This window comes from Balaenoptera ricei, chromosome 6 (genome assembly GCF_028023285.1).
Source record: "Balaenoptera ricei isolate mBalRic1 chromosome 6, mBalRic1.hap2, whole genome shotgun sequence".
Taxonomy (NCBI): domain Eukaryota; kingdom Metazoa; phylum Chordata; class Mammalia; order Artiodactyla; family Balaenopteridae; genus Balaenoptera; species Balaenoptera ricei.
Window position 1 is genome coordinate 10,832,275 of NC_082644.1, and position 13,753 is coordinate 10,846,027.

Sequence of the window (13,753 nt, forward strand, 5' to 3'; positions counted from 1 at the left end):
GTTGTGGCATGCAAACTTTTAGTTGCGGCATGCATGTGGGATCTAGTTCCCTGACCAGGGATCAAACCCGGGCCCCCTGCATTGGGAGCGTGGAGTCCTATCCACTGAACCACCAGGGAAGTCGCTCGTGATTATTTCTTGAATGTTTACCATATGCTAGACACTGTTCTAGAAGCTGGGGATACACAGTAAACAAAACCACAGTCTCTACTATCCTTGAACTTATAGTCGAGTGGGTGGAAACAGGCTGTCAGGTGGTGATAAATGCTAAGAAGGGAAATAAAGCTGGGCCAAGGGATGGTTGGGTGGTGCTATTTAGATAGGTTAGCGAGGGAATGTCTTTCTCATAAGAGTGCTTTTGAGCAGGGACCTGAGTCAAGTGACGGAGCTGGCCATGTGGATATCTGGAGGAAGATCATTCCAGCCAAAAGGAACAGACTTGAAAAGACTGAGTTGGAAGTGGGTCTGAGGAAGAGCAAGGGGGCCAGTGTGGCTGGCACTGGGGGACCCAGGGGAGAGCCGTGGGTGGTGGGACCAGAGAGTTGACTGGGGGCCTTGCAGTGAGGGAGGTGGGAAGCAGTTGAAGGTTTTGAACAGAATGGTAATGTGATCTGACTTAGGTTTTAAAAGGATCATTCTGGCCGCTATGGTGTTGAGCAGAGTGTAAGGAGGCAACAGAAAAAGCAGGGAGAGCCGGTAGAAGTCTATTGTGGAAATCCAGCTCAGAGAGATGGTGGTCTGCCTAGTGATGGAGGGCTGGAAATGGAGGGATGTCACTGATTCTGGATGTATTTCCTAGATGGAATCAAGAGGATTTTCTGGTGGATTCGATGTGTAGTAAAAGAAAAAGAAAGGAGTTAAGGATTAAAGAAAGGACTCCAAGGTTTTCTTGTTTCTTTGTTTCCTGAGCAACTAGAAAAATGGAATTGCCATTTACCGAGATAGGGAGAAGCCGATTTGGGAGGGAAATCAAAGTCTGGTTTTGGACGTGGACATTTGAGATCCAATCTGACATCCAGGTGGAGGTGTTAGGTAGATCACTGGTGTTCAAGAAGCCAGGTTAGGTATAAAGTGAGGCTCTGGTGGAACCTGAAAACTCAGTTCATTCCATAGACTGCGTCCTGTTCTAAATAAGTGGTTAGAAAGTCTTCACCAGCCCTGACATCTTCTGAACATCTGAGGCACGCTTCTAACTAGGGATTGCCTGGACCATGGATGGAAAAGCTCTCGTCACTCCCCAGGTTTCAACCAGCAATTCATTACCCACCAGTGTTTATCAAGTGCCTATCCCACGCCCAGCACTCTGCCAAATGTTGGGTATTCCATGGAGACGAGACACACTCCTTGTCCTACTAGGATGTTCAGTGTTGTGGGGAATTAGGACAAGGGAAGGGAGATTTCGGTACAATGCACTGGGCGGGGGAGTGAGTATAGGTCCTACTGGACGTAAAGGAGAGGCACCTAATCCAGCCTTGGAGGCCAGAGAAAGTGCTATCTAAGCTGACTCTGAAGGCTGGGTAGGGATAGCCAGATAAAGACATGAGAGAGGGGGCGGAGGGTGTTCAGGGCGGAGAGAAGAACATGGGTCAAGCAACGAAAACGTCTGTTCAGGCAAAGGACAGAAGTTCAGTTTAGCATGTGTGGAGTGCAGAGTGAAGGGGCTGGAGGCTGAGAGCCGCAAGTAGTGGCTGGAGAACTAATTAAGAGCCCCACCATGAAGGATCGTAATGAGCAATGCTGGGACTTTATTATAAAAGCTACAGGAAGCCTTGGAGGAGTTTGAAGCAGAGGAAGGAGGCTGGTGTAAAGCATGGATTGGAGGGAGGCAAGCCTGGAAAGGGTTACATCAGGGGATGGGAGATTGTGGCAATTTCAGACTCACAGTGCCCTGAAAGTCTCCTCTAAATGTGTCCATATAACATGAGACGAGGCCTGGGTCTGCTTTGCTGAACCCCAGCTTAATGGGAGATGCTCTCTGAGAAGCTAATGACTTTGATGGAAAGGAGGTACCAGATGTCTACATTTTAATAGGGGGCCACGGTAAGGGGCAGTTCTAGGATGGGACAGCCTCCAGGGAGGACGAGCTCTACTCTGGGGGTTGGGGCTGGAGCCAAGATTGGAAACCAACCAGTTAGAGTTTTCTAAGCACCTCCTGCTTTATGTCCCGTGTGCTGCGCAGTATGTGTTTAGGACAGGGCCTGGAGTCCCTGTGAAGGTTCTGAGAGCTGGGTGTGTGTTTTGGGAATGGATGTTTGTGAGGGAAAGTTCTCAGTCTGTGTTAATGTGCAAAACTCGGGAATGCATACTGACAAGTACATACCTGCAGTCAAAGGGGATATTCATTCAATATATGCTGTAAGAGAGCACGTGCCTTTTGATGGCCTGTCTCAGACAGAACAAGCTCTGGGTTCTGTTCAAATTTAGAAACTCTTTTGGTTCACGCTGCACACAGCAGGCACTCACATAGTTGTCAAACGAATGATTGTTTCCATTTTATTAAAGTTTGATCGTTTTAGGAAATATATAGGTTGGGTTACAAGTTTGAACTGGATGTTTTAATAAAAATAAACTCAGAGCCAGGCACCAACATCCATTTACAAAGTCTAGCAGTTTAAATCCTGGAATGGAATTTATATACTAGCTGGAGTCCTATCTCATGTCAAAAGCTTTCGCTATTTCATTTCATTCAACAAACATTTACAGAACACCTCGGCCAGGCGGCACTGGGTGTTGTTGCTGGAACTCATTTCCCTTGCCTCTGTGCCACCTTAGTCTGGGTGCTGCAATTAAAGCTTAATTATATGCTATCTTGTATTGTTCCTTAATTGTTGCATGTGCATTCATCTACTTCCAACTAGGCTGGATGTTCCTTGGGGGCAGGGACTATGTTATAAACTTCAGGATAGGTGAGGGACTTAGCAGAGAGCTGAATCTGCGGAAGTGAGTAAACACCCACTGTTTGAGGAAAAAGGGAAACAGAACCAAAAGCTATTTGTGACTTGTAGTAATACATAATATATCATAAGATACCTTAATAATTAGGGCACATACATTGGTTGTTAATTAAGTAAAATATTCCTTTAATAATAAAATGTAAAATTCGAATCTGCATTTTCATGTTAAGGGCAGGCTTTGCATATTAATATAATTGCTGTGGTCCCCCAAATGCTTTCATTCTTGTGCTCTTGAATGCAAAACAAGAATGTTTCCTTGAGGATGAGAATTAAAAGGTAGAACCAGTCTTTGGTGAATTATTCGATGGCAGAATTAGCCTATAGCAGGATTTCTCAACGATGTCACTATTGACAATTCAGACCAGGTAATTCTTTGTTGTATGGGGCTGTCCTCTGCATTGCCGGACGTTTAGCAGCTTCGTTGGGCTATACCTATTAGATGCTAGGAGCACCACTACCCCAAGTTGTGACAATTAAAAATGTCTCCAGACATTGCCAAATGTCTCCTGGGGGCAAAATCACCCCCAGTTGAGAACCAATGTCCTATAGGAATTTTTTTTTTTTTTTTAGATTTTTTTCTTTTGTAACAAATGGTGGACGTGGGGGAAGGGAAATAATATCTAGTGTTTATTTGGTGTGAGCTAGGCACTATACCTATGTTTTTTATTTCATCTTACAGATAAAGAAACTAAGGTTCAGAGACATAAAAGAACCTGCTGAAGATCATAAAACTAGTTCAGCAGTAAAATCAGGATTGCAAACCAGTCTTGTCTGGCTGCAAAGCCTTTAGTCCTTTCCTACACACTCCCCACTGCCTCTCTGCAGGAAAAACAGCATACCTCAAATTGAAGGTGAATGGACTGCAAACTCAACAAGTATGTCCAAAAATATTTTAAAACTTCTGGGGGGAGGGGATTTATTTCTTTTATCCATTAAACTTATTTGAATATGACTCTATATGCTCACACATATAGGTACTGGGGCTCCTCACTACCGTTGTGGCTCTGGTGTTATCTCTGAAAAACACAGAGCAACACAATGGATCAGCTTCAATTCTCCTCGTTACAAATTATACAAAAGCCAGAGCCTAACGGTGCCAAAAGCAACTGGTATTGTTTACATAAGGGCTGAAGGCTAATAGTTAACTTTCTCTCAAGTTAATTCCAGAAACAGCAAATAACGCCTCACTTTACAACTACAAACGAGTGAGATCGAGTAAAATGTCATAAAATGGAGAAGACAACATTAAAGCAAAGGAAGATGGAAAGGTTGGTTCCAGCGTTCCCTCCCTCTCGCCTTTCGCTCACGCTCGGCGGGTCGGGGCGGCGCGGCCTGGGTCTCGATCGCCCCCGCCAAGCGCCCGTCGGAGGCGCCCGGAGCCCGCTGGCGGCATTTCCCGCCTTGGGGCGAGCTCGGCCTCTCTCGGAGAAGCCTGTCCCAGAGCCCGGTCTGGAAAAACAACAGCAAGAAACTTTGGCTCGGTTGCCGGTTCAGTGAAAACAGGCTAAGACTCAAGTTTGGTTCGGGGCTGCAGCCGCCGGGTTCGATTTGGGGGTGGGGGCGGGGGCTTCACCACTCGGTCAGGTTCAAGTGCGCATGTGCGCGAGGAGTCGCTCGGGCACTTATTGAGCGCCCACTGTCTACGAGCGGCCGGGGGTGTGTACGCCGGGCGCGCGCTGTGGGGGTGTTGGGGCGGGGGGCGCGGGCGCGCGTGGCCGGCGAGGCGCGCGCAGGCGGCGTGCGCGCGCGGCGCCGGGGGAGGGGGGCGGGGGGGGCAACGGAGGGAGGGCGGCGAGGGGGTGTGTCCCCCGCCTCGCCCCGGCGCTCGCTGGCTGGCGCGCGCCTCCGCTCCCTTCCCGGGCGGGGAATCCGGGCCGGGTTGTGGCCGCGGCCGCGTACGTGAGCGCAGTGTCCCGGAGAGGGAGGGCAGGCCGGCCAGGTGGGCGCGAACGGAGCCTCGGCGGGCGGGCGGGCGACCGGAGCGGAGCCGGGCGGTGGGCCGCGCCGGGTGGGCGGGGGCCGCGACAGCCGCAGCCCCGAGCCGAGCCGAGCTGTCCGAGCGGGAGCTGCCCGGCCCGCGCCACCGCTCGTGGCGGGGCGAGGTGAGCTGCGCGGGGACCTCGCGGCGCTGCAGCCCGGGGACGGGGGCGGCCCGGGAACTTCCCACGCTCCGCACGCCCGCGGGGGCCGGGCAGGCGACAGGAGGGCCCGGGAGGCGGGCGCCGCCGGGGCAGCGGCCGGTCGGGGCGCGGGGGCGCTGCGGCAGTGGCCGCGCCGGCCGGGAGAGGGTGGCCGCCCGCCCTCCCGTGCGCCGCCTTGTTTATCTCGCCCGCCGCCGGCGCTCGCCGAGGAATCCCCTCCCCAACTTTGAGCGCCGGCCGGGAGTCGCCTCTCCGCCGGAGGGTGACCTGCCCCCTCCCTGACCCTTTCCGGCCGGGCCGCCGGCCCAGTTCTCCCGGCGCCCCGCGCGTTCCTGCCCGCTCCGCCGGGCGGCCGGGCGGGCGAGTGCCGCGCTCCGGGACGCGCGGCGCGACACACCCTCCACCTCGGGGGCTGGCCCCCACCCTCCCGGTCCCCTTCTGCCCACCCCCGCTTCCTTCTGCGCGCCTTCACCCTGCCTCTCCTCGCCGGCGGCCCCTGACCCTCCTCAGCACTGGCACTGTGGGCATGTGGGGTGCCCCGGGTGGGGACCTGGACGGGGAGTTTGTCATGTGCAATTTCAAAGGCAGCATTTTCTTTCCTGCCTGGGAATTCAGGGCTCAGCGCCTTCACTTTGGGACGGACGCAGTAACCTAAAGAAGCCCACCTGCCAGGCGGCGAGGGGGGTCCCGCTGCCCCCTTGATTGCAGGCAGCCTGGGCCAATGTTCGGTGGCTTTGGAGCGCTTCTCGCAGGCCGGCGTTCTCCTGATGCCAGGCGGCCAGGTGCAGGGGTTACCTACAGGCCACCGGTCCGTTCTTTACACCCCCTCTTCTAGAAAAGTGTATTTGGTGCACTTTGCCTGGAAGTGAGTGATCCACAGGTATTGAAGGCCTTTTTGACACCCTCCTAAGATGTTGTGTAAACAGAGGTTCTGGGTCTCAGGGAACTTGAAACACCAGGAAACATAGCAATTAAGTTCAACTCCACAGGTACCTCTGGGGGGCTGCTGCGTTCTCAGCACCATGCCAGGTTCTCTGGGAGATAAAAGACACTCAAGAAATCTAAGGCCTCAGAAAGCCTACTGACCAGGTAGAAGTGATTTGAGAGCTCAAGTTCAAATTAATGTGCGCAGACTGCGTAAGGGACTGCAAATGCTGGGGGACAGGGGGACTATCAAAGGCAAGGTCAGAGTTGGGGAATGGACTTAGAGTCCTAAGTTAGGAAATAAGTTATGCACGTGAAGGATAACCGGCAAAGGCCAAAGGCAAGGGAGAAAGAAGTAACAGGTGTGAGAGGTCAGAAAGGGACTACGGAGTAGAAGAGGTTCAAACAGTTATCTTAGTGAGGAGGATGCAAAAGATACATGAGATGATTCCCTCCAGGGTTTATAACCTCGGGGGGCGGGGGGACAGAAAGACTTGAGCATGGGAAATAAGACCTCAAGATAGGGCACAATGACCTGGCAAACTGCGAGGTGTAGAATAGGTGCTGTTGGCGTTCAGAGAAGGAATAGGGTAGGAACCACCAGAACTGTATTTCTGGAGCGTGAGACCTTTGAGATGGGCCATGAGGTGCAAATGAACATGACTTTTCCTGAGAGACAAGGAGATGGCCTTGGCCAGACCGGGGGATGTTTCCTGAACAGTAGGAGATAAAGATAGAGAGGAACAATGGTTGAGGTTGTGAACGTCCTAGAAAGCCAGACTGGGGGATTGCATTTTACCCTGTGTGTACTGGGGAGATAGTAAAGGTTTCTGAGCCAGAGACTGATGTAAGGAAAGGGTATTTGGAAAGATTTTTAAAAGTAATGTTAGGAGACAAATCAGCAGGCTGTTACAGTTGTGGAGTGCCCAGGGCTTGGACTGGGATAACTGGAAATGGAAAACAGGGTGGATTTTAGAAGCATTACTGTTGAAATAATCTGTTGACAGGGGCAGGGTGAAGGAAGGAGATGAATGGAAATTAATTCTTTGTGGAAATTGATTACACGCCAGGGCCTTGGAGCTGCTGTAGTTGGTAACTTGAGAAATCGGAAATGTGTGTTTTGGAGAGAAGTAATTGACACTCAGGCTGCAGGGAAGTTTCTTGTGTTTGCCAAGACGTCGAAACATAGGTGTCCTGCTAGCAGCTGTGGCTCTGAGGTTGGTGGGAAACCAGGGTGTGTAGGGTGGAAAAGGCTGCCAAAGCCGGGGAGGGAAGGCACTCCGAGGAGTGTCTTCTTGGTCATGGGGTGGGGGGCAGTAGAGGATGCTGTTGAGGGGGACTGGGGGTCTGAGTTGGAAGGTTCTGTTCTGTCTTGCCATTCAGAAGATACCACCTGGTCCTGAACATGAATTTGGCAAAGTAACTCGGAGGAAATGAGGCTCCAAGGAGGATGGGCCACTTCTTCTGCTAACCAGGAGGGTGAGGGTGGGATTGGAGATTTGAGGGAAGTAGAATGGAATTCAATAAGCACATACATTGCTGGGCTTTGAAATACGTTGAATTTTGCTCTCCACTGAGACCTTCAGTCTAGTCCTGTTGTCCCCTTGTAGATGTGCATGGGGGAAGCAACAAGATGAGGGGGCAGCAAGATGATCTAAAAGAGGAAGGAGAAGATTGTGGGCCTAGGGATAGTGCCTTTCCCTGGGCCAGGTCCCCTCCGAACCAGAGCCCTTGCCAGTTTCCAGGAAGCCAGCGACCAGCCCGCAGAGGGGAGCTGGGGCTTCTCCTGAGCTCTGAATTCTGCTTTCCTGTTGCAAGGGTGACTTAGGGTGATTTGCTGAACAAATTCCCTAAGCCTCAACTTGCAGCATCCGAGGGCTGGTGAATTTGAAGGGTGATTGCAAAAAGTTGCAGAATGAGTGAGAATGTAATTGCAGTTACTTAGCCTCCCTGTTTCTCTGAGTTGCAGGACCAGTGAACTAGCAGGGGAAGCTGACTCGTGTGGGGAGAGGTAGCCATCAGATAGTTTTTTCTTTTTAGGGAATATATGACTGTCAAAAAAAAAAAAGCAAAGTTGCGTAGAGCGCTGGTGGAGCTCATCTCGTTAGCAGTGTTTTCTACACTTTCGACCATGACCTACATTAGGAAATAAACTTTGTATCATGACCTAGTATACTCAATCATGTATGTAAAAATCTAATTTAAGTTCATGAGTACTACCTCTTTTGCTTGGTGCAATCTCCTCTGGTACTTTTATTTTCTATTCCATTATTTTTGATTTAAAAATGCTTATTGTTTCCCACTAAGTCGATGTAACCAGTCTGTAATGGATCATCACTCACAGTTGGGAAAACAGCTATAGAGCATTTTCATATCTAGGAAGTATTTAGTAAGCTGCGCCAGGGCAGAGCTACCCTTATTTGTGCTGGAGGTGGAAGGAAGCATGAGGAAGGGATTGAAAGTTTACAGGCTCCATGGAAAGATAGGATCCACCTGTGATTAAGGAGCAAGGCAAGATGATGAAACGCCAAGATGAAACATAAGTAGCCATAGGGCTCAGGAGAAGGGGCCACGCTTGTTTGGCTTGGAGAAACTTGCTGGAATAGGGAAGGAAGTCTGGGAAGAACCCTTTGGGGTGTCTCATGGTGCCGCACAGGTGGGGTGTGGATCACGGGCCACAGCTTGGAGTTAGGGGTGTACATAGTGTGCGGAAGAGTGAAGAACAGAGGTCCTTGTGAGAGGAGGGAGCGGTCAGGTGCTGGAAAGGTCGGTTAGGATCAAAGGGTAGTGGAAGGGTTGTAAACGGGAGGCCCGAAGAATGTGTTCAACCTTCAGATGAGTTGTCATTGGGACCACGCAAAGGTTTTCAAAAATTAGGAGCAATCCAGAAAACCTCTGGAGTTGGGACTCTGGTAAAGAGAGCAGGCAGGTCTGTGCAGCTGAGTGGCAGCTGCCCCCTGTGGGCGGGATATGGCCCGGGGCTCCCAGCCGGCCCAGTTCCCATTCTTTCTGTTGCCTCAATCCAGTCGAAGTCAATTCCCTGCTCAGCCCTGCAGGCCTTTGGGTTTGTGACCTGAGTTTTCAAGAGACTCGAAGGCCAAGTAGGGACTTTGGGATCGCGTCCCTGGCTCTGGGTGGCCTCCGCAGGGATTCGGGTAGGAGCGTGACATGGAATCTGAGAGCCTTGTGTGCAAATGATTTGTTTTGGGCAGGTGAGCAGCGCTTTCTGAGTTGCTGCCGGCTGGCACTGTGAAATATTTTTCTGATGACTGGAATGGTACTAATTAGAGACGGCTTTGGGCTGTATTCTCTATGGTGAAGCCAATTTCTAGCGACCCCAAGATCTCTCAGGCCTTGCCATTTTCCACTTCAGGCTGACCTGGTTAGCTGGTGGCTCCTGGCACGTATCCTCTGAGAACGATGTCGGGGTAATAACTTGGTGAGATGTGAGTCATGGCCGCCAAGTGCCGCAAGACATTAGATTCTCAGGAGCTTTGGTTCTGTGAGTCAGTAATAAAGGAATGGCAAGGAGAGGGGCTGTGTCACTTCTTATTTCCTTCTTCCTAGGATGGGCCCGGGGGTAGGCCTCCAGGATCCAGAGATTGAGAAGCCAGGATTCGTAATGACTACGGAATAATTGGTTCAAGGTGTGAATGCAAATGACTCCTGGAAAACTAGGCTGATTTGGGACCAGCTGAAATGAATAAGTTCAGATCTCTGTGGTCTGGAGACAGTTTGGTTTACCCTGGGGGTCCATAACCGCCTGTGATTCAGAGCCCTTCCCTGGGGGAGCCACAGGTGACAGGGACTGAATAAGAGCCACCCTGCTTTATACAGGTATGCAATCTGATTATTTTAAAATACAGGTTTTGGGGAAAAAACGTAGAAACTGAAATGCTTTTTGCTTAATTGCTTGAAAAAGTGTGCCCTTAGGACGCAGGGATAATCAGAAGTCAGCCAGATCGTATCAAATTAAACCCATTTCCTGTTTTATATGATGGTTACTATATCAGAGAAATGGTGCAGCAGCTATAGTACACTTTGTCTTTAGTAAAGTACTTAACAATTTCTGAAGATATGAAGGTCCATATTAAATAAGTGGTAGAATGTGGGCTGGATGGTGTTATTATTTTAATTTGATTGTCATATGCAAAAACTGTTAATTAGTGGCACCGAGTCAGCCTGGAAAGGGGTCTGAAAATGAGTGCCATAGGGTTCTATTCTTGGCCTTGAGCTGTTGAACATTTATTCCAGTGCTGTGGATCAAGATACAGAAGGTATGTTTGTCAGCTTTGTTGATGGCGTAGAGGTGGGAGGAATTGCTTATTTAGTAGATAAACCAAGGTTCAGAGATATCCAGAATAAGGGCCCAAATTTAAAAAAGAAATTCAGTAAGGGATAAATGTAAAGTCTGATTTTAGTTTTTAAAATTTGAATTGTAATGTTCATACATTCTGGTAAGATAATTCCACTTCTGGAGACCACATCCAAAATGTAGATGATGCTTTGTGCACAGAGATTATTTAGAGGTTTTTTTTTTTTCCTTTTTTTTTTAAACTATAATGGAAAATTGGAAACAACCTAAATATCCAATGGTGCGACTGGGCTGGAAGTAATCCGAAAGTGATTCCACTAATATTCCGTAATAGTGGAATATTATGGCCATTAAAAATAATGTTTAGGAATAACTTTAAAATAACATGGACAGATGTTTCTGCTAAAAGTTAAGGTGCATCTACAATATGATTTCAAATCTTAAAGGAACGAAGTGCATAGAAAATGACTGGAAGGAAATATATTAAAAATTCTGATACCAAAATACTAATATTGGTTACTTCTAAATGGATGAGTTGAGTGACTTTCTTTTTTTACATTTTAAATTTACTATTTGTATTTTTTGTATTGTGTATGTATATCACAGTGGAAAAAACACTACCATATATGTAAGTATATTTTTTAAAATATACTTTATTTTTTAGACCAGTTTTATGTTCACAGCAAAACTGAGAGGAAGGTGCAGAGAGTTCCCACATACCCCCTGCCCCCTTCACATGCACATCCCCCTACCATCAACATCCCCTACCAGATGGTACATTTGTTATAACTGATGAACTTACACCGTCATAATCACCCAAAGTCCATAGGTGACATTAGGGTTCACTCTTGGTGCTGTACCTTCTGAGTTTGGACAAATGTACCCACCATTATAGTATCGTATAGAGTACTTTCACGGCCCTAAAATCCTCTGTGCTCTGCCTAGTCATCCCTCCCTCCCCACAACCTTTGGTAACCAGTAATCCTTTTACTGCCTCCACAGTTTTGCTTTTTCTAGAACGTTATACAGTTGGAATCATACAGTATATAGTCTTTTCAGATTGGCTTCTGTCACTGGGTAATATGCATCTAATCTTCCTCCATGTCTTTTCGTGGCTTGATAGCTCATTTCTTTTTAGCACTGAATAATATTCCATTATCTGGATGTCCCACAGTGTATTTATCCATTCAGCTACTGAAGGTCGTCCTGGTTGCTTCCAAGTTTTGGCAATCATTATGAATGAAGCTGCTATAGACACCCGTATGCAGGTTTTAGTGTGGACATAAATTTGCAGCTCCTTTGGATAAATACCAAGGAGGGCAGTTGCTGGGTCATATGGTAAGAGTGTGTTTAGTGTTGTAAGAAAGCACCAAACTGTCTTCCAAAGTGCCTGCACCATTTTGCATTCCTACCAGCAAAGAATGAGAGTTCCTATTGCTCTGTATCCTCACCAGCATTTGGTGTTGTCAGTTATCTGGATTTTGGCCATTCTCTTAACTGTGTAGTGGTATCTCATTTTAATTTGCATTTCCCTAATGATTTGTGATGACATCTTATGTGCTTTTTTTGTTATCTGTATGTCTTCTTTGGTGAGGTATCTGTTAAGGTCTTTGGCTCCCTTTTTAAAATTGAGTTGTTTGTTTTCTTATTGTTGAGTTTTAAGAGTTCTTTGTATATTATGGATAACAGTCCTTTATCAGATGTGTCTTTTGCAAATATTTTCTCCCAGCCCGTGGTTTGTCTCTTCATTCTCTTCAACACTGCTATTTTAAAAACATTTTATCGTTCAAGGACAGGATGGGTAAAGGTAGATGATTCATTTAGTGACTAATCTTGAGTATTTACCTGCATGTGTCAAGCACTGACTAGGTACTGGAGTCAAAAAAAGAAGACTCAGTCCCTGACCTGAAGTTGATGATCTGATTGAAAGGGGGAGACTGACAGGTAAACAGACAAGCACAGTGTAACCCTGGTGGTCCTTCAGGTGCCGAGGAAGGGGCAGATCATGTGGGAAAAAAGTTTTGAGATTGTTCTGTTCATGAGTTAAATGTGAGCCCTGAGTGGGATGAAGCTTTTTAGAAATTGAATCCCATTAATAACTGGATCAGAAATTCATCAGTCCAATCACAGGGTCTAGTTTTAATGACCTCTGCTGGTCATGTGACTTTCGGACCACTGGGGGGGCCATGATTTAAAAGAAACATGAACAAACAAGGCTTCACCCACAGGAAGGAGACTAGGATGCTGTGGGATCAGGAATGACCGGAGTGCATTCATGGGGTGGGTACACAATAGCCCTTTTCAAATATTTTCGTGGTTATGAGGTATAGGAAGGAGTCGACTTGTTCATTTCTGCTCTGGTGTTGGAGTATGACCAATGGCTAGAACAACTGCTTTATCCTCTCTAGCTTCAGATTCTTCTTCTGTAGAGTGATTGCATTACATGATTCCTTATCCACTGAATGATTACACTGAAGGTGACGAGCTTTAAGGTTCCTTTTAACCCTAAAGACTGGGAGAGCAGATTTCACTTCCATCAGAAGAGGAATTTTCTAGCTGGCAGGTCTGACCAGCAGTGGAAATGTCTGCCCGTGGAGTAGTGAGCTCCCCATCATTGAAGGTATTCAGGTTGGGCTGAATGCTGTGGATTAGGGGTGCTGTAGAAGAGAACAGGAATTAGGCTGGCCTCCAAGGTCCTTTCTCATTCTTGGGTTATTGTGTGACTTGTCAAAGCTGAAAGATAATGTGGAATATGGAATATACCTCTAGTGTGTAGTACTGGGGTCAAATCATCATTTTAAGCTCTTTAAAAAAATGTTAATAAGTGGGTCCTAACATTTTCAAGAGATCTTCTGGGGTTATTTTAGAAAGGAGGAAGAGAACTATTCCAAGGTGGGTCAGGACTCAGTTTGTGGCCCCAGGGCTGCTGAAAATGGAATTTTGTCTTTAGGGAAAGCAAGAAGGTGGGTGTGGGGTGGAAAATGGCAAATAACAATAAATAAAACAGATTGACATACGGAGGACTAATGTGTTTATTGGCCGGTTGTATTCAGTATAGTGAATGAACCAAGATGGGGACCTTTAACTGACTCCTGGGTCCTCTGCTTGGCTGCGGAGGATCTGGGAGTGTCCTTGACCATCTCCTCCTTCATTTTCTCCACTGCAGATTTATATCACCAGGTGTAGCACGTTAAAAACCATCCCAACATCAGGGACGAGTCTGAACCTTGTGGTTGCTCTGTAGGCTTAGGGACAGAGGGAACAAGAGACAGATTTAAAGAAACTCTCGGGTGGGATTTTCCAGGAATGCATATATTTAGTTGCTATCCGACAGTAAATTTGTGGTTTGAATGAAAATTTTTTTTGTTTTTGCATTTTTATTATTTGTACCTTACATGTGGAAGTTTAATTTTGCCTAA

The 13,753-nt window shown here is 47.7% G+C and overlaps 1 protein-coding gene across 6 annotated transcripts in view; it reads left to right on the forward strand.

The window, feature by feature from the left end:
• Positions 1–4,111: 4,111 nt before the first annotated feature.
• The window catches only part of ZNF395 (zinc finger protein 395), a 40,069-nt gene continuing 30,427 nt past the window's right edge, over positions 4,112–13,753 (forward strand). The window contains exons 1-2 of one of the 6 annotated variants that reach the window (XM_059926830.1): positions 4,943–5,056; positions 9,587–9,856. Coding sequence is in view for 2 of the 6 variants with exons in the window: in XM_059926828.1 (XP_059782811.1) it covers positions 4,185–4,222 (38 nt within the window). In the remaining 4 variants the exon portion in view is untranslated. Of the gene's footprint in view, positions 4,223–4,447; positions 4,470–4,822; positions 4,894–4,942; positions 5,057–9,586; positions 9,857–13,753 lie in introns of those variants that run through there. The other 5 variants (XM_059926828.1, XM_059926833.1, XM_059926832.1 and 2 more) reach the window with 5 other exon arrangements.